At 42.6% G+C, this 26,869-nt stretch overlaps 1 protein-coding gene across 1 annotated transcript; it reads right to left on the bottom strand.

Annotated features, from left to right (window-relative positions):
* On the bottom strand, positions 1–22,304 carry actr8 (actin related protein 8). Its single transcript, XM_024005660.2, has 13 exons — positions 22,058–22,304; positions 21,554–21,724; positions 16,167–16,277; positions 14,610–14,714; positions 14,278–14,451; positions 9,675–9,768; positions 8,387–8,519; positions 4,617–4,770; positions 1,752–1,847; positions 1,467–1,607; positions 1,062–1,335; positions 650–813; positions 1–481 (listed from the first exon to the last, which is right to left on the bottom strand). Exons 1-13 carry the CDS (start codon positions 22,199–22,201, stop codon positions 338–340), a joined length of 1,905 nt encoding a protein of 634 aa, XP_023861428.1. The 5' UTR covers positions 22,202–22,304; the 3' UTR covers positions 1–337.
* Positions 22,305–26,869: the final 4,565 nt, after the last annotated feature.

Genomic DNA, 26,869 nt, shown 5'->3' with positions numbered 1-26,869 from the left:
TCCTTCAAGAAATAAGTACGTTTTAATCAAATGTAACATCCACAATGACAGAAGAAAGAAACTGGGAACAAAACAACTATTTAAACCATCTACCACACAGGCACCAGTTAAACTGTGAGAAAGACATGCAGTACACGTTACACTACACAATATAAGGTACCAAGAGAGAGATGTTTGAAGCCTACGAGGGTCAGTGCCCAGGTTAAGTATTTGCCTTATATTGTGTGTCCGGCAGTCTTTCTCTGTGAGTAGTACCTGTGCCAGTGTTTTACTGTCTAAAGTAATGGGCTTCTCCCTCTGTGCTCCCTTGTTCCAGTGGGATGTAGTCTGGGGTGGTTCACCAGACAAACGCAGCCCTCTCCCTCAGCATGCGCACACCAAAGCGCTGCCACTCCCTCTGGTGGATCCACATCTCCTGGGTGGTGTCCAGGCAGGCAAGCACCGCTCCCCCTTTCCACGAGATCAGGCGAGGGTCCATGTCCTGGAAAACACAGCCATTAAAACACCTCTGCTTGTAGCGACACACAAACTCCTGCAAGATTGCATTTTATACCCACTGTGTTAGACTAGATATAAACACCTGGTCTTCTGCATGCCTCAAGACCATGTTAGTCCACTGTAAAGCCAGTGTACGTAGAAGCCAGTGTACCTTGGGTCGTGTGATGACCTCCACGCTCTCCACCACCCTGCGGAAGGAGGGGGGCATCTTGTTGAGGATGCGGTGCTGCAGGAACTCCTGGGCCCTGTGAAACAGCAGGCCTCCCCCCACCACCAGGATGGAGCTGTACATCTTCCTCTTGGTCTCGTCAGATGCTGGGCACAAACAAAATACACACAAAACAAACTAACATTTCCCTATCAAAACATCCAACATTTGGAAACCACTGCTTAGAATTCACAATTTACCCTCACTTCATAACAGAATAATGAATATCATGTCCAATAATGTTTTATCTATATCTTATGTTTATTATTTAGTGTATGTTACCTCGTGTTTATGGTAGAATAAAACAAGATACTGTATTATAGGACAGAGTTTTGAAGCAGGGTAATTTGCTTACCACAGCAATCGATGCTGTGCAGGATGGCTTTGTCCAAGCCTAGCGCTTTGCCCTCAAACTGGGTCATGGCAGTCTTCCTGGAGAGGAGTGCTGAGGGAGGCTCCTCCATCTCTGCWCCCCCCATCAGGCAGTCGTTCTGGGAGTGTCCCAGCTCCACATCCTGGCCATGGGCACCACCTCCACGTTCTGAGGGGTCCCCACCCTGGCTGCTCAACTCCCCCTCAAACCCAGGCGGCTTGGGAAGGGATTTACGCTCTGCTGAGGCTTTAGAGGACTGAGCATAATAATGGGAGAGGGAGGATGAGATGGAGAGAGGAGGAAAAGGAAGGGAGAGATGGAAACAGAGAGGGAGTATCAGCCAATCAGATAGTTCTAATAGGATGGAGTCAGGTGTTCCTAGACTACCTGGTCCTGCTTGCTCTGGGTTCCCAGTAGGTAGTGTTCATCATGTGGGTCCTCTGGGTCACCCTGAGATCTGTGCTGCAAGGAGGTCATCTTCTGGCCCACTATCCCAAACGTGGTGGGGTAGAACAGGGCCATAGGAGCCTGTGGTACACAAATGACACATTGTGACAGCATTTATTATGTCATATTTATTATAGTCATCTTCAATATCAAAATTGGGCTTCAAAACCACAATCATCCGCTTTACCACTGACAGCCCTTCCCTGACTGGGTGTGTATACATACCTGCAGTTTCTCGTCACCAAGTCGAACCTGGTAAAGAAGTGCAGGGGACTCTGGGAAACGGGTGCGGAACTCGTGGTCTTGAAGCCCAGAGATGTCCTGGAGAAAAAGGGGAAAGAGCTGAGCATGTAGAAAAGGGGTATCTATCACCTTTTATTCCTAAGTCCCCCTTCTTCAGTAACACACCTTATATCAGCTATGGCCTTATAGCCCAGACGGAAGACCATGATTCATTAGTTGGCCATTTGAAACTGGCATGTTGTGATGTAATGAAATAAAAGCCATAACCATAACCATACAGTTCGCACTTCAAGACCAGGGTTGGAGAGTCCTTACGTTGAAAAGTACACCAGGGACTTAGTTATTAGGGCACACCATAGAAGAAACTAAATCAAATTTTACTTGTCACATGCGCCAAATACAACAGGTGTAGTAGACCTTACAGTGAAATGCTTAATTACAAGCCCTTAACCAACAATGCAGTTAAGAAAATACCTAAAAAATAAGCGATAAGAAAAACAAGTAATTAAAGAGCAGCAGTAAATAACAATAGCGCGGCTATATACAGGGGGAACAGGTACAGTGTCAATGTGCGGGGGCACTGGTGTCGAGGTAATTGAGATAAACAAACCTACCTGCATGTATAAGTGACTATGCATAGAAAATAAACAGAGAGTAGTAGCAAAGGGGGGGTGCAAATAGTCTGGGTAGCCATTTGATTAGCTGTTCGGGAGTCTTATGGCTTGGGGGTAGAAGCTGTTTAGAAGCCTTTTGGACCTAGACTTGGCGCTCTGGTACCACTTGCCGTGCGGTAGCAGAGAGAACAGTCTATGACTAGGGTGGCTGGAGTCTGACGATATTTAGGGCCTTCCTCTCACACCGCCTGGTATAGAGGTCCTGGATGGCAGGAGGCTTGGCCCCGGTGATGTACTGGGCCGTACGCACTACCCTCTGTAGTGCCTTGCGGTCAGAGGCTGAACAGTTGCCATACCAGGCAATGAAACAACCTGTCAGGATGCTCTTGATGGTGCAGCTGTAGAACCTTTTGGGGATCTGAGGACCATGCCAAATCTTTTCAGTCTCCTGAGGGGRAATAGGTTTTGTTGTGCCCCCTTCACGACAGTCTTGGTGTGCTTGGACCATGTTAGTTTGTTGGTGATGTGGACACCAAGGAACATRAAACGCTCAACCTGCTCCACTACAACCCCGTCGATGAGAATGGGGGCGTGCTCGGTCGTCTTTATCCTGAGGTCCACAATCAACTCCTTTGTCTTGAACCACATGATCAGGTCTCTGACCTCCTCCCTATAGGCTGTCTCATCGTTGTCGGTGATCAGGCCAACCACTGTTGTGTCATCAGCAAACTTAATGATCGTGTTGGAGTCGTGCCTGGCCGTGCAGTCATGAGTGAACAGGGAGTACTGCAGGGGAATGACCACGCACCCCTGAGGGGCCCGCGTGTTGAGGATCAGCGTGGCGGATGTGTTGTTGCCTACCCTTACTACCTGGGGGTGGCCCGTCAGGAAGTTTAGGATCCAGTTGCAGAGGGAGGTGTTTAGTACCAGGGTCCTTAGCTTAGTGATGAGCTTTGAGGGCACTATGGTGTTGAACGCTGAGCTTTAGTAAATGAATAGCATTCTCACATAGGTGTTCCTTTTGTCCAGGTGGGAAARGGCAGTGTGGAGTGCAATAGAGATTGCATCATCTGTGGATCTGTTGGTGCGGTATGCAAATTGGAGTGGGTCTAGGGTTTCTGGGATAATAGTGTTGATGTGAGCCATGACCAGCCTTTCAAAGCATTTCTTGGCTACAGACGTGAGTGCTACGGGTCGGTAGTCATTTAGGCAGGTTACCTTAGTGTTCTTAGACTATGGTGGTCTGCTTGAAACATGTTGGTATTACAGACTCAGACAGGGACAGGTTGAAAATGTCAGTGAAGATACTTGCCAGTTGGTCAGCGCATGCTCGGAGTACACGTCCTGGTAATCCGTCTGGCCCAGCGGCCTTGTGAATGTTGACCTATTTGAAGGTCCTACTCACATCGGATGCGGAGAGCGTGATCACACAGTCATCCGGAACAGTTGACGCTCTCATGCATGTTTCAGTGTTACTTGCCTCGAAGCGAGGATAGAAGTTATTTAGCTCATCTGGTAGGCTCGTGTCACTGGGCAGCTCTCGGCTGTACTTCCCTTTGTAGTCTGCAATAGTTTGCATGCCCTGCCACATCCGACGAGCATCAGAGTCTGTGTAGTACGATTCGATCTTAGTCCTGTATTGACGCTTTGCCTGTTTGATGGTTCGTCGGAGGGCATAAACTTATAAGCTTCCGGGTTAGAGTCCCGCTCCTTGAAGTGGCAGCTCTACCCTTTAGCTCAGTGCGAATGTTGCCTGTAATCCATGGCTTCTGGTTGGGGTATGTACGTACAGTCACTGTGGGGACGATGTCCTCTATGCACTTATTGATAAAGCCAGTGACTGATGTGGTGTACTCCTCAATGCCATCGGAAGAATCCCGGAACATATTCCAGTCTGTGCTAGCAAAACAGTCCTGTAGCTTAGCATCTGCTTCATCTGACCACTTTTTTATAGACCGATTCACTGGTGCTTCCTGTTTTAATTTTTGCTTGTAAGCAGGAATCAGGAGGATAGAGTTATGGTCAGATTTGCCAAATGGAGGGCGAGGGAGAGCTTTGTACACGTCTCTGTGTGTGGAGGTGGTATTTTTTTACCTCTGGTTGCATATTTAACATGTTGATAGAAATTCGGTAAAAATAACGGTTTCTTAAAATGGACAAGTTAAAGAAGCTCCTCCCTATTTCAGGCTGTTTTCTTCCCGATTGATGCCTTATGAATTTGATGTTTAAGTACCTGGTCAAGGTGGCAGAAGGTCTCTTTGAGCTGCTGCAGCAGGATGCAGTCCACCCTATTGGAGAGCTGACACTCCCTGTAGGGAAAGCCTGCCCTCTGCAGGAGCCAGAAGAAACAGCGGGTGACATCAGCGCCCCCGTATGCCAGACACAGCCTGCAGGAGGACAGACACATGTACAGTCATGGCTAAAAGTTTTGAGAATGACACAAATATTAATTTTCACAAAGCCTGCTGCCTCAGTGTCTTTAGATATTTTTGTCAGATGTTACTATGGAATACTGACGTATAATTACAAGCATTTCATAAGTGTCAAAGGCTTTTATTGACAATTACATGAAGTTGATGCAAAGAGTCAATATTTGCAGTGTTGACCCCTTTTTCAAGACCTCTGCAATCCGCCCTGGCATGCTGTCAATTACCTTCTGGGCCACATCCTGACTGATGGCAGCCCATTCTTGAATAATCAATGCTTGGAGTTGGTCAGAATTTGTGGGTTTTTGTTTGTCCACCAGGCTCTTGAGGATTGACCACAAGTTCTCAATGGGATTAAGATCTGGGGAGTTTCCTGGCCATGGACCCAAAATATTGATGTTTTGTTCCCCGAGCCACTTAGTTATCACTTTTGCCTTATGGCAAGTTGCTCCATCATGCTGGAAAAGGCATTGTTCGTCACCAAACTGTTCCTGGATGGTTGGGAGAAGTTGCTCTCGGAGGATGTGTTGGTACCATTCTTTATTCATGGCTGTGTTCTTAGGCAAAATTGTGAGTGAGCCCACTCCCTTGGCTGAGAAGCAACCCCACACATGAATGGTCTCAGGATGCTTTTTCCTGTTGGCATGACACAGGACTGATGGTAGCGCTCATCTTGTCTTCTCCGGACAAGCTTTTTTCCGGATACCACAAACAATCGGAAAGGGGATTCATCAGAGAAAATGACTTTACCCCAATCCTCAGCAGTCCAATCCCTGTACCTTTTGCAGAATATCAGTCTGTCCCTGATGTTTTTCCTGGAGAGAAGTGGCTTCTTTCCTGCCCTTCTTGACACCAGGCCATCCTCCAAAAGTCTTCACCTCACTGTGCGTGGCGATGCACTCACACCTGCCTGTTGCCATTCCTGAGCAAGCTCTGTACTGGTGGTRCCCCGATCCCGCAGCTGAATTAACTTTAGGAGACGGTCCTGGAGCTTGCTGGACTTTCTTGGGTGCCCTGAAGCCTTCTTCACAACAATTGAACTGCTCTACTTGAAGTTCTTGATGATCCGATAAATGGTTGATTTAGGTGCAATCTTACTGGCAGCAATATCCTTGCCTGTGAAGCCATTTATGTGCAAAGCAATGATGACGGCACGTGTTTCCTTGCAGGTAACCATGGTTGACAGAGGAAGAACAATGATTCCAAGCACCACCCTCCTTTTGAAGCTTCCAGTTTTCTATTCGAACTCAATCAGCATGGACAGAGTGATCTCCAGCCTTGTCCTCGTCAACACTCACACCTGTGCTAACGAGAGAATCACTGACATGATGTCAGTGTCCTTTTTGTGGCAGGGCTGAAATGCAGTGGAAATGTTTTTTGGGATTCAGTTAATTTGCATGGCAAAGAGGGACATTGCAATTAATTGCAATTCATCTGATCACTCTTCATAACATTTCTGGAGTATATGCAAATTGCCACATAAACAACTGAGGCAGCAGACTTTGTGAAAATTAATATTTGTGTCATTCTCAAAACTTTGGCCGACGACTGTCACACAGAGCATCTTTATACCAGACTGATATGTTACCGATACATTTTTACTTCGATACACCCCTACTGTGCACCCTTCAATCCTCAGTGGAAAGTTCAAACCTAGTGTGTACACTTCAGTTCAAAACCATCACAGACAACCAGGGAGGGAGTGCACACTTCTACTCAAATCAAAATTTTATTGGTCACATACACATGTTTACGCAGATGTTATTGCGGATGTAGCGAAATGCTTGTGCGTTCCAGCTCTGACAGTGCAGTAATATCTAAACAGTTTCACAACATATAAGCAAAATACACGTAAATCTAAGTTAGGAATGTATTAAGAATATATATACAGTGGGGCAAAAAAGTATTTAGTCAGCCACCAATGTACAAGTTCTCCCACTTAAAAGATGAGAGAGCCCTGTAATTTTCATCATAGTACAACTTCTACTATACAGACAAAATGAGAAAAAAAATCCAGAAATCACATTGTAGGATTTTTAAATGAATTTTATTGCAAAATTATGGTGGAAAATAAGTATTTGGTCACCTACAACAAGCAGATTTCTGGCTCTCACAGACCTGTAACTTCTTTCTTTAAGAGGCTCCTCTGTCCTACATCGTTACCTTATTAATGCACCTGTTTGAACATTTATCAGTATAAAAGACACCTGTCCACAACCTCAAACAGTCCACACTCCAAACTCCACTATGGCCAAGACCAAAGAGCTGTCAAAGGACACCAGAAACAAAATTGTAGACCTGCACCAGGCTGGGAAGACTGAATCTGCAATAGGTAAGCAGCTTGGTTTGAAGAAATCAACTGTGGGAGCAATATTTAGGAAATGGAGACATAACAAGACCACTGATAATCTCCCTCGATCTGGGGCTCCACGCAAGAATCTCACCCCGTGGGGTCAAAATGATCACCAAGAGAACGGTGAGCAGAATCCCAGAACGCATCCGGGGGACCTACGTGAATGACCTGCAGAGAGCTTGGGACCAAGTAAAACAAAGCCTACCATCAGTAACACACTACGCCGCCAGGGACTCAAATCCTGCAGTGCCAGACGTGTCCCCCCCTGCTTAAGCCAGTACTGTCCAGGCCGTCTGAAGGTTGCTAGAGAGCATTTGGTGATCCAGAAGAAGATTGGGAGAATGTCATATGGTCAATGAAATCAAAAAATAACTTTTTGGTAAAAACTCATACTCGTCGTTTTGGAGGACAAAGAATGCTGAGTTGCATCCAAGAACACCATACCTACTGTAAGCATCCGGGGTGGAAACATCATGCTTTGGGGCTGTTTTCTGCAAAGGACCAGGACGACTGATCCGTGTAAAGGAAAGAATGAAGGGGCCATGTATCGTGAGATTTTGAGTGAAAACCTCCTTCCATCAGCAAGGGCATTGAAATGAACGGGCTGGGTCTTTTCAGCATGACAATGATCCACAAACACACCGCCCGGGGCAACGAAGGAGTGGCTTCGTAAGAAGCATTTCAAGGTCCTGGATGGCCTAGCCAGTCTCCAGACTCAACCCCATAGAAAATCTTTGGAGGGAGTTGAAAGTCCGTGTTGCCCAGCAACAGCCCAAAACATCACTGCTCTAGAGGAGATCTGCATGGAGGAATGGGCCAAAATACCAGCAACAGTTGTGTGAAAACCTTGTGGAGACTTACAGAAAACGTTTGACCTCTGTCATTGCCAACAAAGGGATATAAACAAGTATTGAGCATAAACTTTTGTTATTCGACCAAATACTTATTTTCCACCTATAATTTGCAAATAAATTCATTAAAAAATCCTACAATGTGATTTCAGGATATTTTTTCTCATTTTGTCTGTCATAGTTGAGGTTACCTACGATGAAAATTACAGGCCTCTCTCATCTTTTTAAGTGGGAGAACTTGCACAATTGGTGGCTGAATAAATACTTTTTTGCCCCACTGTACATATAAGTCAGAGCGGCATTGGACTAAGATACAGTGGCATAGTATAGAGTACAATATATACATATGAGATGCATGATGCAATATACACACCTGGAGTTGCGGTGAGACACCCCGTCCTCCACACAACACAGACTGGTCTTCTGGTCGCCCACATCCACCACACAGGCACTGCTCAGGCCACTGCCGAAGGTAGCACACACAGACTCCTGGTGGACTACGATCGCTGCAGACCAAGGAGTGACAATCAAGTTTCAAAGTCACATACACAAGTACAAGTACAGCTAAATGCATTTCTGGCCAGCTCTAAACCCAACAATGCAGTAATCAATAACAATGTTATACTAAACATAACAATGTAGAACACAAACACAAGAAATAGAAAGAAAAAGAAAAAGAAAGCAAGCAAGCATACTATATACAGGATCAGTTCCAGTACCATATTTACTAGGGGTGTGCCGAGTAGCCAGACAAAACAAGTATCCTAACAGATATGGGCACATTTCTGGATAAAATTATGGTTCAACTATTTTTTGTAATGATACGTGATGGAAAAAATATATWTTTTCTGCACGCATCTTTCTCATGTCAGTCAGTAATGTGTGAGGTTCTACATTGGCTAAATAACGCGACTGGCTGTCTAAAGAGAAGGGCGGGCAGTACTTTGATCCTGCTGCTCTGATTGGATAAGAGTGAAGCTGTATTTCTCCATCCACTCGGTTCATAATTTCACCAGATCAATTTTCCTTGCATGTTTTTGGTCTGATCATTCAGATTGCTGCTGCCTGGCTACTACTATGATAAATCACATTGCARGGACATTTGCTATAAAGCTATCAATGTGCATAATATCTAACAAGCAGTATGGAGAGAAAAAAAATGAAATACTGATGCGCATTCTGACTGAGTAACAGCAAACGTGGCTGCCTGTTGCAAGTTGAGGACACACAGACACACTTCTCTGCCCGCTGCTCCTAATCTGCAGCTTTTTTTACAGTGAGAACGTGCAGGGAGGTACATTGCCAACATCTACTTAACACTTCATTTTTTTCAGATCAGGAGTATCATCCGATCCGACTATTAAATGTCAACTTACGGATATGAGTATGTGGGTAAAACAAAGCGCAGAAGTAAATATGTATAAGGGAAAGGTGACTAGGCATCAGGATATGATAAACAGCAGCGTATATGATGATTGTATTTGAGTGGGTGTGTGTAAAGTCAGTATAAATGTTTGTGCATATTATGTGTGTGAGCAAATGATGAAGTGAGTGTATGTGTGAARGGCCCTGTAAGTGTGCATAGACAGTGCAACAAAAAAACATGAATAATACAAGGGTCAACTCAGGTAGTCCGTGTAGCCATTTAGTGTGTATTGTACCTGAAAAGCCCATGTTGAGCAGCAGCATGTTGACCAGTTCCTTGATGTGATGCCTGTTATAGATGTCAGGGACTAAAAGGATACATCTGTAATACTGCCAACCCAACAAACAAGAGGCGATTAGATCAGAGTACAAAATAAAACTGACAGCTGACCACAACATTGTCTCTGCTACATGTTATGATTTGTTAGGTGTAGTCAGGTAAAAAAAAGTATATACAGTACCAGTCAAAAGTTTGGAGTTTTTCTTCATTTTTACTATTTTCTACATTGTAGAATAATAGTGAAGACATCAAATCTATGAAATAACACATATGGAATCATGTAGTAACCAAATCAAAATATATTTATATTTGAGATTCTTCAAAGTAGCCACCCTCTGCCTTGATGACAGCTTTGCACACTTTTGGCATTCTCTCAACCAGCTTCATGAGGTAGTCACCTGGAATGATTTTAATTAACAGGTGTGCCTTGTTAAAAAGTTCATTTGTGGAATTTCTTTCCTTCTTAATGCATTTGAGCCAATCAGTTTTGTTGTGACAAGGTTGGGGTGGTATACAGAAGATAGCCCTATTTATGGCAAGAACAGCTCAAATAAGCAAAGAGAAACAACATTCCATCATTACTTTAAGACATGAAGGTCAGTCAATCCAGAAAATTTCAATAACTTTGAAAGTTTCTTCAAGCGCAGCCGCAAAAACCATCAAGCGCTATGATGAAACTGGCTCTCATGATAAGGATATTTGTATAAATGGTTACAATGTGTATCGCACTGATCGAGTTAAGAAAGGTGGGGGTGTGGCTATACGTGAAGACTAAATTCCTTGTAAATGTGGCAAAGTCTGAAACTATTTGTAAACAATTGGAATTTCTTGCTTTGAATCTTGAAGTTTCAAAGGGTCTCTCTATAACTGTGATTGGCTGTTATAGACCCCCCTCTGCTCTCTGTGATGCATTTTCTTCTCYGATGCACCTTATGTCTAAACTTCTTCACAGTGAAATGATCTCGATTGGTGATCTCAACTGGTGTTGGTTAAAGCCGGTGTCTGATGATTTTAAAATGTATTGTAATTCTATGAATCTTACCCAGTTCATTAACTCACCCACCCACCCAAATCTCCAGAGAAATCTACCCTGATTGATTTAATATTGACAAATGTTCCACATAAATATTCTGCGGTTGGTGTTTTTTGTAATGATTTAAGCGACCATTGCGCTGTTGTTGCTTTTAGAAATACTAAAGTTCCTAAGACAACACCCACGCTTTATTCGTAAGATTATTTTATTTTAAGAGTTTAATATGCAGGCTTTCTTTCATGATTTGTTTTATTTTGACTGGAGCAAGATTGAACTTATCCCTGTGGAAACTGCCTGGAAATTCTTTCATGATGTTTTCTTCCAAATAGGAAGCAAACATGCCCCAATCCACAGGTTCAGAGTTAAAGGGCGGGATAATCCATAGTTTTCTTCTGAGCTGTCTTGTATTATTCACAAATGTAATCTAGCCTGGGCTAAAGCAAGGAAATCATGTTCTGATGCTGATTGGCTTATTCTTAGGCAGCTACAAAACAAGTATTATTTTCTTCTCAGGAAGGCCAAGTCTGAATATTTTATGTCTGTTACCACTGATAACCTGAATGACCCTAGAAAGATTTGGAAGGCTATTAAGTCTATGTCAGGTAATGGTAATGTTAATGAATTACCGTCATGTGTTTTGCTGTATATGACAAAACTGAAATGCTGAATTGTTTCAATGCGCACTTTGAATTATCTGGTAGGCTGTTTGATTCAGTATCCTCTGTCTCTGTACAACCCTGTGTGGATGAACCAGTGTGAGCTGGTCAAACTTTTAGCTTTTTGCCATTCTCAGTGCAGGTGGTACATAAAGCCCTGAAATCCTTAGATCAGAGAAAGCTTGCAGGTCCTGATCTTCTTGATCCCTGTTTTTTAAATCTGGCAGCTGATTTCATAGCTGAACCACTTACATATCTGTTCAATTTAACTTTGTAATGTAATGAAATTCCAAAGATCTAGAAATCAGCATTTGTCCTACCACTTTTAAAAAGGGGAAGATCAACTCTTTTAAATAAGTATAGGTCAATCTCAAAGCGGTCACCCCTGGTGAAAATACTTGAAACCCTTGTTAGTGAACAGCTAAAAGAGTTTTTATATACTAACTATTTTATCAATGTACCAAATCGGGCTTCAGGGAGAAGCATAGCACAATTACAGCAGCCATGAAGGTTTTAAATGATATCACTGAAGCATTTGACAGCACTGTGTCTCACTTTTTATTGATCTCTAAGGCTTTTGATACAATTGATCATGCTATACTGAGGCAGAGATTGTCAGGCGTAGGTCTTTCGGCGCATGCAGTTGCATGGTTTGCTATCTATCTGTATAATAGAACTCAGTGCACTCAATTTGATGGGCTCATGTCTGTTAAATTGTCTGTCTGTAATGGTGTGCCCCAGGGCTCTGTACTTGGTCCCCTCTTATTCACTATTAATATAAATAATTTAGACAAAAATGTGCAAAATGCGCAACTTCTCCTTTATGCTGATGATACTGTTATTTATTGTTGTGCTTCGTCTTTCAGAAAAGATTTCCAGAAGTTCAAACTGCTTTTTATACTGTTCAATTGAAGCGTATCCTCAATACTGACAAAACTAAACTAATGGTGTTTTCTAAAGCAAGAAATAGACCTCTGAACCTTTTACCTATTACTACCTGTCAGGGCAATGAGATTGAGACTGGAATTTTATCATCTTGGAATTTTAATTGATGAAGGCTTCTCTTTTAAATTGCATATTCAACAACTTACAACTTTTTTAAAACTGAAGCTGGGATTTTATTTTAGGAATAAGGCCTGTTTTTCCTTTTGAAGCCAGAAGGAGGCTAGTATCAGCTACATTTATGCCTATACTAAACTATGGCCATATGTTATATATGAATGCTTCCGCTCAGAGTTTGAGATCAATTGACAGCCTTTACCATGGAGCATTGAGATTTATTTTAAACTGCAAAACCCTTACGCACCACTGCACTTTATATACCAGGGTTGGCTGGCCTTCTCCAGTCAATCGTAGGCTCACTCACTGGTATACTTTTATTTACAAAGCCATTTTGGGGTTACTACCATTTTATTTTGGCATTTTTATTGTTCAGAAATCTCTTTGTTCGCTGGACTTTATCCTGCTAACTGTTCCAAATGTCCCAACTGAATTTGGTAAAAGGGCTTTTATGTACTCTGCGCCATCGGCTTGGAACGCCTTACAAAATACTTTTAAACTGGAAGAACTTGTCCCGATTGGTGTTTTTAAATCATTGATGAAGGATTTTGAGGCTGATTCCCTGACCTGTCAATGTTCTTAATTTGCTGTTTTATGATTTTGTTATACTCTTGTGAATGATATGGGTTTTTACTAGATTACCTGTAGTTTTTCTTGTTGTCTGTCTGAAATTGTGTAATGACTTAGTGCTGCCTATCTTGGCCAGGATGCTCTTGAAAAAGAGATATCAAATCTCAATGAGCCCTTCCTAGTTAAATAAAGTTTTTTTTTTTTWATCTATAAATGAGGGCCGCAATAGGAAAGGAAGACCCAGAGTTACCTCTGCTGCAGAGGATAAGTTCATTAGAGTTACCAGCCTCAGATTGCAGCCCAAATAAATGCTTCACAGAGTTCAAGTAACAGACACATCTCAACATCAACTGTTCAGAGGACACTGCGTGAAACAGGCCTTCCTGGTCAAATTATGGCAAAGAAACCACTACTAAAGGACACCAATAATAATAAGACACTTGCTTGGGCCAAGAAACACGAGCAATGGACATCAGACTGGTCTGATGAATCCAAATTTTAGATTTTTGCTTCCAAYCGTCTTTGTGAGACGCAGAGTAGGTGAACGGGTGACCTCTGCATGTGTGGTTCCCACCGTGAAGCATGGAGGAGGAGTGATGGTGCTTTGCTGGTGACACTGTCAGTGATTTATTTAGAATTCATGGCACACTTAACCAGCATAGCTACCACAGCGATACGCCATCCAATCTGGTTTGCGCTTAGTGGCACTATCATTTGTTTTCAACAGGAAAATGACCCAACACACCTCCAGGCTGTGTAAGGGCTATTTGACCATGAAGGAGAGTGATGGAGTAAGTCAGATGACCTGGCCTCCACAATCACCTGACCTCAACCCAATTGAGATGGTTTGGGATGAGTTGGACCACAGAGTGAAGGAAAAGTAGCCAACAAGTGCTCAGCATATATGGGAACTCCTTCAAGACGGTTGGAAAAGCATTCCAGGTGAAGCTGGAGAAGCTGGAGAATGCCAAGAGTGTGCAAAGCTGTCTTCAAGGCAAAGGGTGGCTACTTTGAAGAATCTCATATATAAAACAAATATTTTGATTTGTGTAACACGTTTATGGTGTTACTACATGATTCCATATGTGATATTTCATAGTTTTGATGTCTTCACTATTATTCTACAATGTAGAAAAGAGTAAAAATAAAGAAAAACCCTTGAATGAGTAAGTGTGTCCAAATTTTTGACTGGTAATTTTCAGGCACTGTAGTGTGAAGTGAGCCAATTGTCTGTCCTGTACCTTGAGGTCTTTTAGGGGGATTTCCAGTTGTTTCTGGATGACGTGGCTCCAGATGGCCTCCAAATCGGCCAGGACAGCAGTCAGAGAACCCCCTGCACCGCTGTGCACGTTGAGCTGCCCCCTGCTGATGGGCCAGTGCACATTGTAACAGTCAGTGGGGTTTACATACAATGCCTGCCGTTAGGACAGAGGGGAGAAAACAAAGCGAGAGAGGAGGGAGAAATCAATGATTGACAAAATCGACAAAGCACTAATATACTAAAAACAATTTCTGAAAGTAACCTGCTCTTTAACATGCATGCATTGTGTCCAGATGTGCTGTACTCCCTCACCTCCTCTCCCACCAGGTGCTCTGGATGGTGTGCTGTGTTGGTCCACTTCATCCTGGAGCTAGTGTCCAGACCTGCTGGTCGAATCAGTCTGTTATAAGACCTGGCCTGCAAGACAACACACCCAAACAGACTATCAAACCGTCGTTTACAAGCTGCCGATAGGGTGACCACATTTAAAATACCCAAATGCGGGACAACAGGATGATTTTGGCAAGACAGTATAGCCTACATGAATACAAAATGTTGTCATAAATGCTCAAAGTTTGTACCGACATATGTTGCTTATTGAATATCATTACAGAATATACATCCTCCAATTGCAATGTTTGCCCACACATATTGTCTCAAGAAAATKGTATATTTTTAATACCCAGTTAGGCATACATACTTTCAAAATAGGCCATCACTACTGTCAATCGTGAATGATGATAATTCTTCAGGTTTTACCTGTGAAACATTCAAACTGCATCTGCATGCCAATCATTTGATCTCAATCAGTTTTATGGGAATATGCATTGAGCTTCTACCATTACTTTTTTGTTGTAAATTAGAGCATATAGTGTTAAACTACTCTGCATTCCTGTATTTTTTTCAATCCAAGCAATTTCTGCACTGTTGAGTTTTGGCCGCATAAGAAAAACAATGTGAATATTCTGCTAACCATCCTAAAAATATGGTGGTGTTTTGGTGTAACAATAATGTTACACTATGCTATTTCTTTTGGTTATGTAGAACACTAATTAATCTGTATGTAATATTCCAAGGCATTGATTTAGCTTTGGTCTAACTTTACTAAACGAGAACCATTGTGAAAAGTGTCGGAGCAACGTTCTGGCAGCACTACACCACTGCTCCCCTGCTCCCGCTGCATCCCCTGCTCCCGCTGCACCCCCTGCTCCCGCTGCTCTCCCCTGCTCCTGCTCGCTACCCCTGCTCCCCCTGCACCCCCTGCTTCCCCTGCTTCCCCTGTTCCCGCTGCTCCCGCTGCACCCCTGCTCCGCTGCACCCCCTGCTCCCGCTGCACCCCCTGCACCCCCTGCTCCGCTGCTTCCGCTGCTCCCCCTGCTCCCGCTGCTCCCCTGCTCCCGCTGCACCCCTGTTCCCGCTGCTCCCGGCTCCCGCTGCACCCCCTGCTCCCGCTGCTCCCCCTGCACCCCCTGCTCCCGCTGCTCCCCCCTGCTCTACCGCCTGCTCCCCCTGCTCCCGCTGCACCACCTGCTCCCCCTGCTCCCGCTGCACCGAACAAGCTAATTGAAGCACACTTATCCTACTTTTTTGCCATGAGCAAAATTTGGTGACGCAGAAACAGCGCAGTGACTGTAAGAGACAGGTTATAATGTCAGACTGAAATACGGAACAAATCAACAACAAAAAAAGTACATTAGTGGTGTTTGAATTTGTTGATAAAATGCAGGACATGATTGTTTGTAGAACAAAATCTGGGACTGTCCCGCACAATCAGGGACATGCGGTCACCTGATTGTGCTGCAGAACAGACATACACACAGGCTACATAGGTAAAGATATGTAGAGCCCTGCACATACAACTACACACACCTGTTCAGCAGACACTGGCGTCCTCCGTACACCATTGGACATCTTCTTTGACCAGATCGCCTGGTCAACCATTTTGAGACCATTCTGCCTCTGTTCATTACTCTCTGGTTTCTTTGTTGAGAGAGAGTACACATTGGAGGATTATAAGGGCGACAGTGTGTATATGTGTGTGTTGGTAGGGGGTCAATTTCACGCCATATGTATTGAATTCAAAATAAAATAAATTGTGAACATGAAAAATAAAGTTGAGAATGTAAACATATTTTTGAGGACAGGTGAGATAATGATGTTGAAATCAAAAACCAAACATTTGAAAGCAAAATGTATAGAATTGTAAACAAAAAATAAGACATCAAAAGCAAAACCCCAAAACTTGTAAGCAAATAATTTTAAAGCGAGAGCAAAACTATGACAAATGATTAAAAAATATATTTGAAAATGAATGCAAAAATCGTTTTCGGTTAAACTTTCCCAGCAACCAATCCTATTGAATACATTTTGCCTACGCTCTTGCCTGCATGTACTGCCTTTTCATTACGCTACTCGTATCTTTGCTTTCGATGTCGGTTTCTTTGCTGTCACTGCCAGTCTTTTCGATTGCGAGTTTTGGCATTATTTTTCCGAGAAGGGCGGGGTATAGAGGDAGGAGTAGACAATGAGTCTCCATTGGTCCGCTAGTTTTGGAGTGACGGTTCGTCTTAACCTGTCTGGGAACGGGGTTCCGCTCGCCAACAGCCAATGAAATTGCAGGGCGCCAAATTCAATCAACAGAAATCTCATAATTCAAATTTCTCAAACATACAAGTATTAGACACCATTTTAAAGATAAACTTCTCGTTAATCCAACCAGTGTCCGATTTCAAAAAGGCTTTTCGGGGGAAAGCACCACATATCATTATGTTAGGTCAGCAACTAGTCACAGAAAGCATACAGCCATTTTCCAACCAAAGAGAGGAGTCACAAAAAGCAGAAATAGAGATAAAATTAATCACTAACCTTTGATATTCTTCATCAGATGACACTCCCGGGACAACATGTTACACAATACATGTATGTTTTGTTCGATCCAAGTTCATATTTATATCCAAAAACCTCCGTTTACATTTGGCTTTGCCTCCACATCAATTTACAGAAATACTCATAATACATTTTGATAAAAGATACAAGTATTATGCACAGAATTATAGATATACTTCTCCTTAATGCAACCGCTTTGTCATATTTCAAAAAAGCTTTACGGAAAAAGCAAACCATGCAATAATCTGAGTACGGCGCTCAGAGACCAAAACAAGCCAAACATACACCCGCCATGTTGCGGAGTCAACAGAAGTCAGAAATAGCATTATAAATATTCACTTACCTTTGATGATCTTCATCAGAATGCACTCCCAGGAATCCCAGTTCCACAACAAATGTTTGATTTGTTCGATAACATCCAGAATTTATGTCCAAATACCTCCTTTTTGTTCACGCGTTTAGCCCAGTAATCCAAATGCTCAATGCGCGATCGCTTAGTTCAGATGAAAATTCAAAAAAGTCAAATTACAGTTTGTAGAAACATGTCAAACGAAGTATAGAATCAATCTTTAGGATGTTTTTATCATAAATCTTCAATAATGTTCCAACCGGAGAATTCCTTTGTCTTCAGAAATGCAATGGAACTCAAGCTAACTCTCACGTGAATGCGCATGGTCAGCTCATGGCACTCTGCCAGACCACTGACTCAATCCCCTCTCATCCCCCCCTCCTTTACAATAGAAGCATCAAACAATGTTCTAAAGACTGTTGACATCTAGTGGAAGCCTTAGGAAGTGCAATTTGACCCCATAGACACTGTATATTCGATAGGCAAAGAGTTGAAAAACTACAAACCTCAGATTYCCCACTTCCTGGTTGGATTTTTCTCAGGCAAAGAGTTGAAAAACTACAAACCTCAGATTTCCCACTTCCTGGTTGGATTTTTCTCAGGTTTTCACCTGCCATATGAGTTCTGTTATACTCACAGACAYCATTCAAACAGTTTTAGAAACTTCAGAGTGTTTTCTATCCAAATCTACTAATAATATGCATATATTAGCAACTGGGACTGAATAGCAGGCAGTTTTACTCTGGGCACGCTTTTCATCCAAACGTGAAAATGCTGCCCCCTATCCCAAACAGGTTAATCCAATCAATGAACATGATAAGTAGGCAATAGAAAAAAAGCCTGTCTAAGTAGACGGTCTGACGTCAACACTACGCGCCAAATCTTCCACCGTGCCCGCAGCGTCTCTTTTCTCCCAACGCAGTTAAGCCAAAACCACGCCGCGGTTTTCAGAGGGGCGTTCTACTACGATCCCATTGGCTAGCTAGCGTTGTCTCACTCACAGGAGATCAGCGCAGAGATGGAAAGTGTAATTTAACAATTMGCTTCATACCGTAAAGCAGGCCTATTATTATCATAATGTTTGGTAACATTTGCCCATTTATATATTTCAGAGTTACAATGACTTGTAAAAGTGTCTCAGAACTCTGCTGAATTACCTCAATTGAAGGTCAGCTAAGTTTACCTAGGCGACTTAACGTTACTAGGTTGGTATATGTTGTTATATTATCATTAGTAGTCTATTATCAGGTAAAAGCATATGCTTATTATTCATAATTTCCCTATTTATTAGCTAATCATTCAGTCGAATACGCTATGCTACAGCCATTGAATCTGTCTTTGAGCTTTAGGGACATTATGTTATTATATTTTTCAATGTTGAAATACAAGGGCAAACAAACCTCTTGGCAATAGGGGGTGCTATTTGCACTCTGTAATAATTTCGTTCCCAAATTAAACTGCCTCGTACTCAATTCTTGCTCGTACAATATGCATATTATTATTACTATTGGATAGAAAACACTCTCTAGTTTCTAAAACCGTTTGAATTATTTCTCTGAGTGAAACAGAACTCATTCTGCAGCTCACTTCCTGTCAAGAAGTGAGATTTCTGAAATTGAGGTCTCTGTTCCAGGGTCGGTTTATAAATTCCCTTATAAGCTATGGGGCTACATGCACTAGCCGCTAACTAGCCGCTAACGCCTTCCCCTAGATGTCAGTAAGCGGTGAGACTTTGAATGGAGCGGATAGCACCATCTGGGGGAGTATAAAACCTCTTGGAACGGAAGTACCGACCTTTTCGACGAGGCGCCTGACGCATGAGGGAAACCGGCATGGCGTCTTCAAAAGCTTTCGGTTTAGCAGTTCTTTATCTCCGGCTCTGATTTAATTTGTTTTTTGTCTTAACTTCATAAGGTAGTTAATTTAAACCGACTTATAGCAGTTTATAGCAGTTTATTGCGATTTTCCTGGATTTCTTTGTGATGCGCTTTCACGAGTTGGACACCTCTCCAGTGGGTGGCTAACGTTAGCGGCTATTTCGACAGGACAAGAGGACATCTTTCAACCCAAAGACGATTGTTCTGGAGAAAGGACACCTTGCCCAAGATTCTGATGGAAGCTCAGCTAATAGTAAGCAGTCTTTATGCTGTTAATTCGTACTTATGTTGACAAATGTCAAATAATAATTCCGCCATGAATTATGGTGCGGTCTCGCTTTAGCGCACGCTGTATTGCGCAGTAACGTTAATTTTAAAAATCTAACACAGCGATTGCATTAAGAACTAATTTATCTTTAATTTGCTGTCCAACTTGTATTTTTCTGTCAAGTTTATGAATAGTTTTCGATTAGAATAGGTGCCTCTCCAAGATGGCGCCCGACAGATTGCTTGAAGTTTTGGCCACTAATCACATTGTATAACCACGATTTGTGCCGCTAAATATGCACATTTTTCTAACAAAACATATGCTATACAATAAATATGTTATCAGACTGTCATCTGATGAAGTTGTTTCTTGGTTAGTGGCTATTTATATCTTTATTTGGTCGAATTTGTGATAGCTACTGATGGAGTAAAAAAGTGGTGGAGTAAAAAAAGTGGTGTCTTTTGCTAACGTGGTTAGCTAATAGATTTACATATTGTGTCTTCCCTGTAAAACATTTTAAAAATCAGAAATGATGGCTGGATTCACAAGATGTGTATCTTTCATCTGGTGTCTTGGACTTGTGATTTAATGATATTTAGATGCCAGTATTTACTTGTGACGCTATGCTAGGCTATGCTAGTCAGCTTTTTTACTGATGGGGGTGCTCCCGGATCCGGGTTTGGGAGGAATTAGAGGTTAATCAGTGACTGAAATTTCGCGCTACGTGATATTCACTTCCGGACTTGGAGAGCGGTCAAAGCCTTGAAGAACGCCTCTCTGAATAACGGGGCGTGGTTTTGGCTTAACTGCCTTGGGGAAAAGAAAGATGCGTGCCCGCATGTTCTGAACATGGCGAACGAGTTACCAACACCTGGCCGAACATTGTGCAACAGGTAATCCATATGTTTACCTAAGTAGTTAGAAGGGTCAGAGCCAGTGACACATCAAATCATTGATTGGGTTAAGACGAACCGTCACTCCAAAACTAGCKGGCCAATGGAGACTCATTGTCTACGCCTCCATCTAAACCCCACCCTTCACGGAAAATAATACTAAAACTCGCAATCGAAAAGACTGGCAGTGATAGCAAAGCAACAGACATCGAAAGCAAAGATACGAGTAAGCGTAACCAAAAGGTAGTACATGCATAGGCAAAACGTATTCAATAGGATTAGTTGCTGGGAAAGTTGAAACGAAAACGATTATTGCATTCGTTTTCAAATATTTTCCTTTAATAATTGTCAGAGTTTTGCTCTCGCTTTAAAATGATTTGCTTTCAAGTTTTTAGGTTTTGATGTATTTTGTTTACAATTCTATACATTTTGCTTTCAATTGTTTGATTTTGATTTCAACATCAATTTCACCCGTCCTCAAAAATATTGTAATGACCACACTAGATCATAAAGGAACAATTGTCCAGACAGAGGATTGAGTTAACGAATTGACGGTTTATTAACCCAACTTTACACAGGCTACTGTTTGGCCGTAGCCCACGCCAAATAAATGAAAGATAACCTACAAACCAACCGGAACCTTCTCTTGTGAAGCACAGACATAAGAGGAAGAACAATGGCTAAACCTGGTCTTAACTTCCAATGCTCCATCCCCCTGCCACGCCACTCCGCCAACCACCAGGATGCCCAGCATCAGAACATTCCAGGCATTCCCGTGATTGGCATGTCCCTGCGAACACTGGGTACTGGTAAGTATAACACAACCAACTAATAGCCTAACACATAACACACAGCTGTCTGTGCGGGTCGCTACAATATGTTTACATTGTCAACTTTATTTTTCATGTTCACGATTTATTCTATTTTTAATTCAATACATATGGCGTGAAATTGACCCCATATGTTGGTCATTTTTGACTCACATTCAGGCCTTCTCTCACCAGCCATTCATCCTCATATCGGGGCTGGCACGTTTGTTTATGTCTGCGGGCTATGACGTGCGGGACAGTCGCAGGAAGCGTGTCGGTTGCTCTACCAATTCTCAACGTTTTCGATCCAGGGTGTAACACAACGATAAAGTTGCTCTGAATTTGCTGTGAAGGAAGCAAACAGTACGGGGACTTCAAGACAGAGTAACACTGACATTGTAGTGTGTAATTGTGGGCTATTCTTGGGTTCTGAAATCAGTTTTTTTATTTGTTAAATATGACGTCGGAGTTCCAGTCCGCCAGTTAGTATTGCCCACTCAACGCCTTCGTAAATCGTTGAGTCGGCAAGCTGCTAGCTAGCTAACATTAGCCCATGTGTAGCTGCCATAGCAGTCTTTGTGCAAACTAAACAACATTATTCCCATATAATTATTTAATATGTTGGTATTCGAATCTAATATCAATCCTTGGCCCTTTTAACATTGCTTTGCAACTTACTTCTTGAAGAGGCTCTGGGATAACCGGTGGCGCGATTGGTCTTTTGATACCACGCTGTTCCTTTTCTTTCTCTTTCTCCTTCTCTCGCTCCTTTTCCTTTTCTTTCTCTTTGCCGTTTTCTTGCTCTCTCTCCGCTTGTGTCATTGTGGAGTGTCGTGGTCAATAAAGCTAAAACCAAATCTGTATCACAGTTTCTACGTTAGTGGCTTCTAACATAACATCAGTTTGCTGGACAACCATGACTATTCCCATGGTTTTAATTGGGTGGCCGACCATAAAAAGTAACAGGAAAAAGATCGTCCAATATCTACACTTAGCACACCAAAGAAAGAAGCAATGTCGTGTAATGACCCTGGGTTTATAAACGCGGAGCCAATAGCGCGCWGGACTTCGGGCTAGAAGGTCGAGGGTTCGAGACCTGCTCCCTGCCTGTTTCATTACACTGGTGTCAGAAGTGGGGTTATATATATCTATATGGTTTACAAGTGTGGATATGTGCCTATTAGTTCCAGGCCGCCGGTGTCAGGTCTGGAGCTTGAAGTCATGAGTTCTGCTAGTGCGCAGCAGCCTACCGGTGCCAAAAGCACTGTGGTCTGCCCTAGAAAGCTATGTAAAATGTCTTTATTATTATGAAGTTCAATCCCCACAGTGAAATATTTTAAAGTTCGCTACACATCGAAATATTTAGTGTGCATTTGTCTATCTACTCTGATTTCAGAGCATTCTTGTCTGAGAGTGTCAGATAACTGATGAATTTACAAATGCACAACACCACTTGAATCTGACCGTGTCAGTAAACATCATTTAAACAACATTTAAATCTAAGTTTAAAAAATGTATTGAGTAACTTCTTATGGCCCCTTTAATGCAACAATACTTCTTCTATTACAAAATCTATTTCCCTCTTGTGCTAATGATGAGGTCACACAGCAGCTCATCCTTCTCAGTATTAAAGTCCAGACTATCAAACCTAGAATAAACTGTAAATAGTTCAGACTCTGCAAATACAATGCAATGCTTTTTTCATTGAACATTGGGCTCAATGTCGTTGGTTGGTAGTCCAGAGAGGGATTTGTTCCCTACAATTTACGATCCTCTTCATTCCCATTTTGGGTCACTTTGGGTCCACTATTTTTCAGTTATGCTCAGTTCTGACACTCTCCCTACATATTAATCACTATATTTGCCACAACTTTATAATTCATGTGCTTTTTATATTATGTATATCCTAATATGCACTTTTATCTCCCTTCCAGGAAACAAACCTTCCTACCTACCACAGCCATCCTACAGGACTTGAAACAACAACTTCTAAGCCTCCACTCCAACCCCTCCATTCAAACCCCCATTCAAACCACCTCATGTGCCTCTGTATTACTGTTTTCTCAGTGTAATAAATATCTAATACTGGAACCCTTTTGATTTCATTGCGTTCTCACTGATGCAGTACTACCCTGAACCAATTGAATAAAACTAAGTGTACTGAAGTTGTTGCTACACTGCTAAAACTGTTCAGTCATAATTACCAGTGCTAYTTTGTTTGCAGCCACTAGTCATAGGTGAATAATGTATTCTGTAAAAATAATTACAATACAGTAATGCACTTGCTCTTCAGTAAAGTTCTGGCAATCTTATGTTGGAAACCATATTCAAGGAAACCTAGTTGCACATTACTTAAGTAAATTATAACCTGTTTCTTGAACACCAGTAATTTTGTAGGAGAAGAATGACTGTGTAAGCTTTAGACAATGTCTCTGTCACAGGTTCCCGGGTTACAATATCACCTGTGATGGTTAAATGTTCAGAGTAATTGGTATGGCACAGGCATGAAAAATCAATGAACACATATGAAGTAAGGTGTATCTATAAATGTATTGAGTCAAGCAAATATGGTGTACATAGTGTAACAGTACTGGAGGGGTAGAGCAAGCAAGTGGGCTTCATCCATCTCTGGAGATCACACAGTGGAGATACTCTGATTGGTGTAAAATGTGTGTAAGAGATGATGACTAGTTGTAAGCAAGSAGCTTTTAGTGGACTAACTATACACTCAAGTCCTCTTAAAATTTGACAAAGACACAAAACTTGTTGATCAAGCTAAATTATACAGTAAAACGGGTTGCTAGCGGGTTCACCAAACTAGCTGCCATCATATTTCAAGCTTTCGATTAAGCACCGTGCTTGCCCGATCTGTCWCCCTTTTTCCCGGGCACGAAGGTTACATACAGTACCAGCCAAAAGTTTGGACACATCTACTCATTGAAGGGATTTTCTTAATTTTTCATATTTTCTACATTGTAGAATAATAGTGAAAACATCAAAACTATGAAATAACACATGGAATCATGTAGGAATCAAAAAAGTGTTAAACAAATAACAAATATTTTAGATTCTTCAAAGTAGCCATCCTTTGCCTTGATGACAGCTCTGCAGACTCTTGGCATTCTCTCAACCAGCTTCACATGGAATGCTTTTCCAACAGTCTTGAAGGAGTTCCCACATATGCTGAGCACTTGTTGGCTGCTTTTCCTTCACTCTGCGGTCCAACTCATACCAAACCATTTCAATTGGGTTGAGGTTGGGTGATTGTGGAGGCCAGGTCATCTGATGCAGCACTCCATCACTCTCCTTCTTGGTCAAATAGCCCTTACACAGCCTGGAGGTGTGTTAGGTCATTGAAAAACAAATGATAGTCCCACTAAGCGCAAACCAGATTTGATGGCGTATCGCTGCAGAATGCAGTGGTAGCCATGCTGGTTAAGTGTGCCTTGAATTCTAAATAAGTCACTGACAGTGTCACCAGCAAAGCACCATCACACCTCCTCCATGCTTCACGGTGGGAACAACACATGCAGAGATCATCCGTTCACCTACTCTGCGTCTCACAAAGACATGGCGGTTGGAACCAAAAATCTCAAATTTGAACTCATCAGACCAAATGACAGATTTCCACTGGTCAAATGTCCATTGCTCGTGTTTCTTGGCCCAAGCAAGTCTCTTCTTCTTATTGGTGTCCTTTACTAGTGGTTTCTTTGCAGAAATTCGATCACGAAGTACTGATTCATGCAGTCTCCTCTGAACAGTTGCTGTTGAGATGTGAATGTTACCTGAACTCTGTGAAGCATTTATTTGGGCTGCAACTTCTGAGGTTGGTAACTCTAGTGAACTTATCCTCTGCAGCAGAGGTAACTCTGGGTCTTCCTTTCCTGTGGCCGTCCTCATGAGAGTCAATTTCATCATAGCGCTTGATAGTTTTTGCGACTGCACTTGAAGAAACTTTCAAAGTTCTTGAGATTTTCCGTATTGATTGACCTTCATGTCTTAAAGGAATGATGGACTGTCGTTTCTCTTTGCTTATTTGAGCGTTTCTTGGCATAATATGGACTTGGTCTTTTACCAAATAGGGCTATCTTCTGTATACCACCCCTACCATGTCACAACAGAACCGATTGTCTCAAACGCATTAAGAAGAAAATAAATTCCTTTGTTAAAGCACCTTTGGCAGCGATTACAGCATCTGTCTTCTTGGGTATGACGCTACAAGCTCGGCATACCTGTATTTGGGGAGTTTCTCCCATTCTTCTCTGCAGATCTTCTCAAGCTCTGTCAGATTGGATGGAGAGCGTCGCTGCACAGCTCTTTTCAGGCCTCTCCAGAAATGTTCGATCGGGTTCAAGTCCGGGCTCTGGCTGGGCCACTCAAGGACATTCAGAGACTTGTCTGGAAGCCACTCCTGCGTTGTCTTGGCTGTGTGCTTAGGGTCGTTGTCCTGTTGGAAGGTGAACCTTCACCCCAGTCTGAGGTCCTGAGTGCTCTGGAGCAGGTTTTCATCAAGGATCTCTCTGTACTTTGCTCGATCCTGACTTGTCTACCAGTCCCTGCCGCTGAAAAACATCCCCACAGCATGATGCTGCCACCACTGTGCTTCACTGTAGGGAGGGTGCCAGGTCCAGCCAACTGGCCAGGTAGCTCGGTCCGGCCGGCGGGCCAGATAGGTAGGTCCGGCCAGCCGTCCAGATAGCTTATATTTTATAACTTTATTCTTAAAAAATGTGTGGGTTGATCACATCAGAGCCAAAGCGAAGTAGCAGTAACTGGAATTCCCACTAAAGGGTAAAGTGATTAACAGAAATTAAGCATGGGAAACATACAAGACAAGGAGTAAAACATTATTTTCATTCACACCAACTGACATAACTGTAACTCTTGCAATCAACAGAGTTGATTGGAATTTGGTTCAGTGGACCTCATACAAACAAGACAGTAAAAACAGTATCACAAAATAAAAAACAAAACATCCATAAAAGCATTCATATTTTATCAATACTCTAGATCTCGAGAACCTCTGTACATGCTATTGACAAGCGCTAACCAGAATAGTTTTGTCCTCACTAAAGTGCCTGTGAAAGGAAGCTACTAGACTATTGAGACACAGACGCAGCCACAGTGTGTTTCCTTAAGGTGAGGAGATGTTGAAGGTGCTCCCCGGGGGTCGGCGGGAGGCGAAGAAGTCCTCCTGTGTGAACATGATGACGTCGCTCGGTTTTCGTAGTAACAGGAACTGCAAGAAGTCGCCCATCATGGCGTGGAGCTCTGGGTGTTGCCGCAGGTACGAGGCATGCTCCACCTTCAACTCCTCCTGTAACACACACACACACACAGACGTCAGGTCATGTTGGAAACGTAGTGGTTTGTGTGTGTACCTGTGTACCTGTGTATGTGTGTACCTGTGTGTACTTGGGGTGGGACCAGCAAGAGCCTTGGGTTGACGGAGAGCCCACCTGCACTCAGCTGGCCTGGTGCATAAACAGG

The sequence above is a fragment of the Salvelinus sp. IW2-2015 genome, linkage group LG17 (assembly GCF_002910315.2).
Source record: "Salvelinus sp. IW2-2015 linkage group LG17, ASM291031v2, whole genome shotgun sequence".
Classification (NCBI taxonomy): Eukaryota; Metazoa; Chordata; class Actinopteri; order Salmoniformes; family Salmonidae; genus Salvelinus; species Salvelinus sp. IW2-2015.
The sequence above is the reverse complement of the archived record's forward strand: the minus strand, read 5'-3'. Positions and strand labels throughout refer to the sequence as shown.